The sequence below is a fragment of the Gracilinanus agilis genome, chromosome 4 (genome assembly GCF_016433145.1).
Source record: "Gracilinanus agilis isolate LMUSP501 chromosome 4, AgileGrace, whole genome shotgun sequence".
NCBI classification, from domain to species: Eukaryota; Metazoa; Chordata; class Mammalia; order Didelphimorphia; family Didelphidae; genus Gracilinanus; species Gracilinanus agilis.
Genome location: NC_058133.1, coordinates 478,887,552 through 478,896,460, shown reverse-complemented (window position 1 = coordinate 478,896,460; position 8,909 = coordinate 478,887,552). Strand labels below are relative to the sequence as shown.

At 42.8% G+C, this 8,909-nt stretch overlaps 1 protein-coding gene across 1 annotated transcript; it reads right to left on the bottom strand.

Annotated features, from left to right (window-relative positions):
* Window positions 1-499: 499 nt before the first annotated feature.
* On the bottom strand, window positions 500-8,219 carry LOC123246769 (C-C motif chemokine 5-like). The gene is made up of 3 exons (XM_044675562.1): window positions 8,096-8,219; window positions 1,234-1,345; window positions 500-587 (listed from the first exon to the last, which is right to left on the bottom strand). The coding sequence occupies exons 1-3, from the start codon at window positions 8,217-8,219 to the stop codon at window positions 500-502; spliced, it is 324 nt and encodes a 107-aa protein (XP_044531497.1).
* Window positions 8,220-8,909: the final 690 nt, after the last annotated feature.

The window sequence follows — 8,909 nt, the reverse complement described above, 5'->3', positions numbered from 1 at the left end:
AAATTCCCAGGTAAGTAGATCTAAGACACGGTCAAGGAAAGTACAGGAGAGTTTGGGAGGGGAGGGAAAGCAACAATGGAGGAATCAGGGAAGGTTTCCCATCGGAGGTGGCCCTAGAGCTGAGCCTGGAAGGATGCTAGGAATTCCAAGAGTTGGGAGGGAGGATGGAGAACATTCCAGGAGTGGAATGAGCCAAGGCAAACATGGCGCCAGGTGGGAGATGGAATGGTGCATCCAGGGGACAGCAGACCTTCTTGGTTAGAGCACAGAGTACAGGAGAAGCAGCGAGCCATGCAGTCATCCTGGAGGAATAGGCTGTGGCCGAGGTGTGAAGGGATTTTAATATGAAAAAGGAATTTGTAGTTGGATCCCAGAAGCCTTAGGGAGCTGCTGAAGGTCTTTGGAGCTGGGCTGTGACTCACAGGTCAGGCTTGAGCTTTAGGAATCTGCTGGAAGCTGTGTGGAGGATGCAGTGAAGAGGAGCCAATGGGCTTCTTCTCTAGCTCATCTCCAAGGAGTTGATGTAACTGCGTACCCATTTCTTCTTAGGGTTGGCACAGAGCTGCCGGTTTTTACGGGTGATGAAGCTATGGGGTGTAAGAGGGAGAAAGTGAAATTGGGGTGCCAACCCTTCCCTGGAAAACCAGGACCTTGCCTTCTCTGTCTTGGCCTTTCCATATTTTCCACCATTTTGTGGGCTCAGTGCAGTCGTTTTTCAATTGTGTTAAAGACTTTTTGTGGCTCCATTTGGGGTTTTCTTGGCAGAGATACTGGAGTGGTTTGCCATTTCCTTCTCCCGTTCATTGGACAGATGAAGAAACTGAGGCAAACAAGGATAAAGTGACTTGTTCAGGGTCACATAGCTACCAAGTGTCTGAGGCCAGATTTGAGCTTGAGAAGGTGAGTCTTTCTGATTCCAGGCCCACCACTGCATTACCTAGTTGCCACCCCTTTTGGGGACCCACATTTATGTAAACAAAATATTGAGGTTTAGGATCCTTGTGGGATTGCTGCAAGGGCAGTGGCAGGGTCACATTATAAATGTTTGTAAAGATAAACAAATATGTTTATTTTAAAAAGTGTGATGGGGGGCAGCTAGATGGATCAGTGGATTGACAGCCAGACCCAGAGACAGGAGCTCCTCTGAGGTAAAAAATCTGGTTTCTGGAGAAGTGGGTTCTTTCCATGTCCTTCCCTTTCCCCAACCAATCCCAGGGAAGACCCAAGACTCACATCACACCCTGGATGCTACATCTGCTGCTGGTGTAGAAGTATTCTCTGATATGGACCAGAGGAGGTGGCCGAGAGGAGAAGAAGAAACAGCAGAGTGTGTTGTCCGAGGCATCTGGAAGAGTAGAAAAGGGTTAGAGGACCAGGAAAGGAATTCTCCCCCCCTTCCTCCCTCCCTCCCTCTTTCTCCTCTCAAAACAGAACCAAATGAATGAAAAGCAACAGATCTCTGGCTCTCCTCCTCCCTCCAACTCAAACCTTTCCCTGCCTGAGAACCCCTTAGACTTCTCTGCTTAGAGTTAGAAGAAAGCTTAGAGATTATCTACATCTTTAACCTTTTTAGTATCGTGGACATCTTTGGCAGTCTGATGAAGCCAATGGATACCTTTTCAGAAAAATGGATTTAAATGCATAAAATAAAACACAGGATTACAAAGAAAACCAGTTCTATGGAAATGCAATTGACAAAATATTTGAAAACAAGCAAAGATGGCAGACTCCTCTCCTTCTACATAGGAATAATGACTTTTACTGAGAGTGGCCAGGTTCTTGTTTTCTGTTGCTTGTATTCCACCCCAAACTGAAGCTTCAGAGTCAGGGAGGCATTTTAGGAGGACTGGATAGAGTGCTGGACCTGGAGTTAGGAGAACTTGGGTTCCCGAGTTCAAATCTGGCCTCAGACACTGACTGGGTGACTCTGGACGAGTCACTTCATTCTGCCTCAGTTTCCTCATCTGTAAAATGAGCTGGAGAAGGAAGTGGCAAGCCACTCTAAGTATTTTTGCCAAGAAAAGCCCAAATGGGACAGGATTGAAAATGGCTGAACAACAAATGACTTTTACAGGCTCACTGGGTCATGAATTTAGAACTAGAAGGGATCTCAGATGCCACCTAGTCCAATCACATCTTTTTATAGATGGGGAAACTGAGGCTCATGGAGGTTAAATTACCTGCCAATGTCACATGGCTAATAAGTGAAAGAGATAGGATTTGAACCCAGTCCTCTGATTCAGTCATGTAATCCCTCTGAGTCTCAGTTTATTCATCTGTAGATGAAAGAGGTTGGACTTAATGAATTCTGAAAATTCTCCACATTCTAGATTCTCTGTCTCTATAGGTGTTTTTTTCCAAGATACTATATTGCTTCTCCCTCTACACTTCTGGTCACATTAAATCAGGGGATCTTAACCTGGGAGCCATGAACCAACAAAACAAAACCCCACTCCTAAAATTGGACAACTGCATTTGAATAGAATTGATCTTTGCTTTCCTATATGTTTTGTTTTATTAATCTGAAAACACAATTCTTCAAAGGGATCCATAGGTTTTACCAGATTGCCCAAGAGTCCATTTCACAAAAAAGTGTTTTCATTCTCACAAACTTTGTGCCAACTTTTTACCATCCCACTTCTGCCATATAATGGCCTGAAGTGGAAAGCTACCAGCACAATCCCTCCTTGTTATAGCTGCATTCAAAAACAGAGGTCCAAAGGGCGAACCTCCTAAAAGGGGAGGAATGAATCAGGGTTCCTCCATCCCTGCCTTGGGCACTCTGGTGGGTACTAGATGGATCTGGCTTAGAACCTTAAGAGAATCAAAGCTTCAGTGTTAGAAGGAAGGGCCTTAGAGTTGATTAGTACTTCAATACTTCTAGAATGGGTGGTTTTGATCAGTATCCTGCCATTCTTTCCACCGATTCAAACAACAAATATTCTATAGCTCATCTTTTGTCTTTAAGGATTTCTGGGGCTCAAAGTATTCATCCATCCGTAGATGACTTACTTGCATTTTTATATTGTATTATGCATTGTTTAATGCTGTATTTTTTACTGGTGGTGGAGGGAGATGGGAAAGTGCCCTCAGCTGACTTTCAGGTTTGCAAAGCACCCTAAGAATATCATCTCATTTTGATCCCCTTGACAAACTTGTGTTAAGCACTTGGGACAGATATTACCGCCACCCTCCAATGTAGGGATGAGAAAATTGAGGCTCAGGGAGGTTCAAGTGACTTTCCCATCGCCATACAACTAACAGATGTCAAAAGTAGGATTTGAACCCAGATTTTTCTCAGCTCATCACCCTTGATCCTTTCCAATATGATATATTCTCTCCTGGGCAGTCTTAGAGTTCGTAGGATCACAGATTTAGGTCTGGAAGGAACTTTAGAAGCCCTCGGGTTAAATCTTTACCCCTTTTGAAGGTGAAGAAACCGAGGCACAGAGAAGTAATTTGCGCAGGATTCCACAACTAATATGTGTTTGAGGTAGAATTTGAACCTGGGTCCTGCTGACACAAAGTTCAATGCCTGACCAAGGATACCTGTAGGACTGGTACATTTGTTGTTCAGTCATTTTTCAGTTGTATCCAATTCTTTATTATTCCATTTGGTGGTTTTCTTGGCAAAGATGTTAGAGTGATTTACCATTTCCTTCTCCAAGTCATTTAACAGATAAAGAAACTGAGGCAAACAGAGTTAAGCAAGTTGCCAGGATCACACCGCTAGTAAGCATCTGAAGCCAGATATGAACTCAGGAAGACACTCTAACCACTATGGCACCACATAGCTACCCCAAGAAATGTACATGGCTTAATGCAATTTGTTTCTGAGAACTTCTTTCTTCTTTGCCTTTTCCCCTTTCCTCTTAACTTCATTTTTAAAAAAAGAAAAATTCCCTTTTGGCTCCTTCCCATTTCTCTCGGAGGGAATTCTCTGTCCTTTTTATTTCAGGACACAGACCTTCCCCAAGTAGAATCATAAATCTGGATTGGAAAGGCAGTGTGGTGTAATGGTTAGAGAGATGACTATACTAGGAAACTCCAAACTTAAGCTCCACTTCTGCCACATCCTAGTCCTGCCATCTTGGGCAAGTGGCATCGATTCTAAAGGGCACCAGGCAACTCTTTAAGATGCTAGTTGGAGAGAAGACACTGATCCGCTTTGGAGTTCTCTATGCTGATGAAATCTTAGGTCTAACTGACCCCATCCCTTAATTCAGATGATCTAGTAGGAAGCTTAGTCTGGATTGGTGACGTTTGAAATATCAAATAATATTAACAATAAGGCTGTCCTATTGCTTTCAAGTACAAATTGTAATTTAAAGTAGACCAATTCTGAGCTACTTAGTAGAAGTCTTAGGAAACTGAAGAGATAAGAATGCTTTAATTTAATTAAATCACAATTAATATATTGATTTTTTTTGGTGAATGGAATACTCAAAAACAGTTTATATTCTCTCTCTCTCTCTCTCTCTCTCTCTCTCTTTAAACCCTTACCTCTGCCTTAGAATCCATACTGTGTATTGGTTCTAAGGCAGAAGAGTGGTAAGGGCTAGGCAATGGGGTAGTTAAGTGACTTGCCCAGGCTCACACAGCTAGGAAGTATCTACATCCAGATTTGAACCCAGGACCATCTCTGGGCCTGGTTCTCAATCCACTGGACCACCCAGCTGCCCTCAATTTATTCTTCTAAATATTCTTCCCTAAGTTCTGTTTACACAGTTCATTTGCTTGGTAAACCCTTTCCTCCTAGAGAGTAGCTTGAAAAGGTCCAGCTCTGGTAAAGGGATTCAAATTCTGCATGAATATATTGGATCTAAACACATTAAATTTTCTCATCCTAATGCTCTTTAGAAAGGAGAAGTGTATTTTCTTTTTTTCTTTTTGCAGAACTAGACCCATAAATCCTTTTTGTTTTGGTTAATCTAAATCCATTCATTCCATTCTAAACAGGCAATCCTATCCCCTATCTCTTCTGATCTCTCTCTCTCTGATTAGCCCCCACTTGTTAGTAATGCCAGAAGTCATTAATTAGCCTTGCTTCTGAGGCATCCAGGATTCCTTTGAAACCTCCTTACTGTTATCCTTTTCAGTTTCTATTTCCTTTCTCAGTTTCATTCTTCCTGGAGAAGAGGAAGGGTGTGCTGGGGATTCCTAGTGTGACTAAGTCTGTAATGCAGGCTGCTATTCTCGGTCACCCATGAATGATGTGAAGCAGCAGAGAACTGTGGGAAAATTCTGGAATTAAAATCAGTATCTGGGTTCAAATTCTGGATCTGATGCTTTGCATATAAGTGACTTCAGTGAAGTTAATTTATCTCTGGGGATGTCCGTCTGGAAAAAGTTTCTCCTTTGTAAAATGAGAGTTGCATTAGGAGAATTTGTGTGAGAAATGGAGGGAGCAAGAAACAGGAAAAAGACCAACACATTTGGAACTGAGGATCTGAGTTCAAACCCCAGCTTTGCAATTTACTGAATGCCATTGGGAAAATCATCGCGTTTATCTGGCAGGATAAATTAAGTGTCTGTGAGTGGTATTAGGGCTTTGGAAGAGGGAATAGTGAGGGTGGGTTGGGATAGTCAGGGATGACTTTCATGGAGCAGGTGAGATTTGAGCTAAGCTTTGAAGAATGGAGTTTTTGTTTGAGGAAAAGGAAGAGGAAGGGCATTTCAGACCTTATAAGAATAATATAGGAGCAGGTAAAGATGGACAGAGGAAAGATATGGAGAGAAGAAAGGGCATGGCCAGGAACCCTTAAATTATCTTGTTTGGGTGGCCACCCAACCTTATCTAGGCTTAAGCCAGGGACAGCTGAGATACATCCAAAACAGATGGGAAAGAATTTCCGGAGGGCTTTTGATGAGACAGAAAAAGGACTGAATGAATCACCCTGAGCAGTGATCATCCTCTTCCACCCCTGACCATCACCATCCTACAGCCAGTCTGTTCTTCTGAGCAATATGGAATGGAAAAGAGAGAACAGAAGATAGGAAAAGGAGCCTGAGGGGAGGGCTGCTGAAGGGATTTGGGCAGAGCTCTCACCCACTCTGAAATAAAGAACAAAAGAACAGCCACCTTAAATGTGCCAATTTTATTCACCAAAATATTTAAAAGAGGTAGCAAGGGTAGAAATGGAGGACGCAAAACCTAGGACTAGGCAGGAAGAAATTCTGCTGGTTGGGAAACCATGTTCTATGCATTGATATACTGGGAAATGATTCCCAATTACACAACCTGACAATTGCTGGTACCTTTAAATAGAATAGAAAATTTGAATAGAAAATGAAAGACAGTGTTCTCTCTGAAGGGACATGCTCCATTTTAGCTAGATGTCAAGTCCCCCCAAAACCTCAAAACCCAGAGCAAGCTTTGCTCCTCCCTTGCTTCCTGCAACTTCACAGTGTATTGTTATGTGTACATGGTGGAGGGGGTGGAGGTGGTAATGGGAGATGAGTAAACAAAATTGTTGCAGATCATGGGCTCTGGGAGTCTAAACCCGAGCTCAAATGCTCTGTGTGGTACCTCTCTGGTACCTCTCAAGGACCCCTTGAGCAGAGGTCAGAAGAGATGGCCACCTCACCCACCCTTATCCCCTCCGATTTCCCTCTCCCCAGCTCCTCTCTCCTAAGACAACCTAGTTTTGTGAAATTCCCAATTTACCCTTGTCCCATGGGAACTTGCCTTCAAGAAAAGAGTGATAGAGGGAGTCAAGTCTTAAGTACCTTTTTTGGATTTCTTTGTTTCTCTTATTGTATTTAGACCTCTTCCAGGTATCCTAGCATCAGGCTACAATCTCTTTCCCAAGTCCCTATGTAACCAGTTAGTTGTTTCTCTAAAACCCCAAGTTGTTTAATTCCATGGACATTCCCACTTGTGGGTTTTTTCCTGGAGAAGTTGGGGGGGGGAGGGAGAGAGAGAGAGAGAGAGAGAGAGAAAGAAAGAGACAGAAAGAGAGAGAAAGAGAAAGAGAGAGAAAGAGAGAGACAGAGAGAGAGAGAGAGAAAAAGAGAGAGAGAGAGAGGTGGGGGGTTGCTATGGTGGCCATAAGAACATTGTCTCTCTTGCCCTGATTAAGACATGTTCTTTGGTGGTCCTGTGTTTTTTCCAGGTTGACACCTATGGCCCTCAATTCACTAGTTCTTATTTTATCTCTTCTGACTGCTTATCTTTGCTAATACCCATTTCTTCAATCCTCATTCTCCAACCCATTTCCACTCTCACTTCGTAATCATCATTGTAACAGTCCCCACCTCTCCACCTCCTTTCTCATGGACCCCAATGCTTATTCTTCTCTGCTTCTATATATACCCCTCACTACATAGTCTCTTTCCCTAACCAGGGGCCAACTAGAGTGATGTTAGGAAATCAAACTCACATCCAGAGAAAGTGAAACTTAATTCAATCCAGGCTCCTAAATTGGAACAAAGGCTGGGATTTCCCCAATAATCATGCGATTTGTGGAGAGGAACACAGAAAACTCAGAAGTTTCAGGGGATGAATAAAGGATTCCCCTGATGACCACTGATAAATGAGTAAAGAAGGCATGGGTGCTCTACCCTTCTGAGGGTAGTGTGACAACTTAAAAAAAAAGTTTATGTAATTAATAAATTAATTTAGAATATTTTTCTTTTTTAATTTGAAAACCTTTAATTAATTACTTTAGAATATTTTCCCATGATTCCATGATTCATGTTCTTTCCCTCTCCTCCTCCCACCCCCCTCTCATAGCCAACAAGCAATTCCACTGGGTTTTACATGGGTTATTGATCAAGACCTATTTCCATATTATTGATATTTGCATTAGGGTGATCACTTAGAGTCTTCATCCCCAATCATATTCCCATCAACCCATGTGATCAAGTAGTTGTTTTTCTTCTGTGCTTCTACTCCCATGATTCTTTCTCTGGATGTGGATAGCGTTCTTTCTCATAAGTGTGTGACAGCTTTTTCAACCCCAGGCTGTTTCCCCCAGTCACTTGCCCTTGCCAGTCACAGTGTTAAACTCAGGCCACCCCCCACCCAAAGTTACCCATCCTTGAGGACATTCATTCCACCCTACTTCTGAGTAGAAGGGGACGGGGTGCAAACATCCTGCTGCCTTCCCTTTCTCAGGCACATGGTGCAGACATTTGCTATCTGCTGCCACAGAGACCACAGCTTGCATGTCTGGTGACGAGATCTGCTTGTGAAACTTGCCTAAAGTTGCTGACATGGTCTACCACAAGGGACCTTGGGGGATAGTGGGGGATATAAGGTGATGTATCAGATGAGCCCAGATGGTTCTGTTATGGACTCCTTATAGAAAACTTGAGTTTTCTCTTGCTTCAGGTCATTTCCAAATATAACCTTAGTAGCAAAATTTTGAAGTTTATTTTTGGTCCTTCCTTTTTTGCATCCCCTTTCATTCTCCTCATATTTCTTTCCTCTCCCACCTCCACTAAGAAGATTAGATTCTAGTATTATCTATTTACTCCCAGAATTCCTTCTAGCTTTCTAAACCATCATACTAGATATACATACTAAGCTGTCATACTGTCCCTCCCCTCATCTGGTCTATCTTTCCCTTAAGGGTGTTGCCCTACAAAATTCTGTTTTCCTTTTATAACTTGTGTCTACTTCATTGACTCTTTTGAATTTGTATTTACCTCTGGGTTTAGAGTGATGATGATTCAAGGTGAAAGTGAGTCTAGGAACTTTGTACTCTGTCCCCTTATTTATTGGCACAATTGGAGGTGACCAATGGGCAAAAAGCATCATGGGACATAGAAACGGGACGAGGTCTATATATGGGATCCAGAAGGAGCTGTCTCAATTTTCTTCCAGTGACCCTGAGATTGGAATTTTCTTGTAGCCATGGGCCTCTGTGATCAGACTGACTTTGGGAGTGGGACCAGGAGGCCTC

What these genes read in the sequence shown, in the direction of transcription:
- LOC123246769 (XM_044675562.1), bottom strand. Translation starts at nt 8,219, where the DNA reads ATGTCAGCAACTTTAGGCAAGTTTCACAAGCAGATCTCGTCACCAGAC. An exon ending in GAAAGGGAAGGCAGCAGGAT is followed by an intron (nt 1,346 to 8,095) that starts GTTTGCACCCCG and finishes CTACTCTTCCAG; the next exon opens with ATGCCTCGGACAACACACTC. An exon ending in TGTAGCATCCAGGGTGTGAT is followed by an intron (nt 588 to 1,233) that starts GTGAGTCTTGGG and finishes TACACCCCATAG; the next exon opens with CTTCATCACCCGTAAAAACC.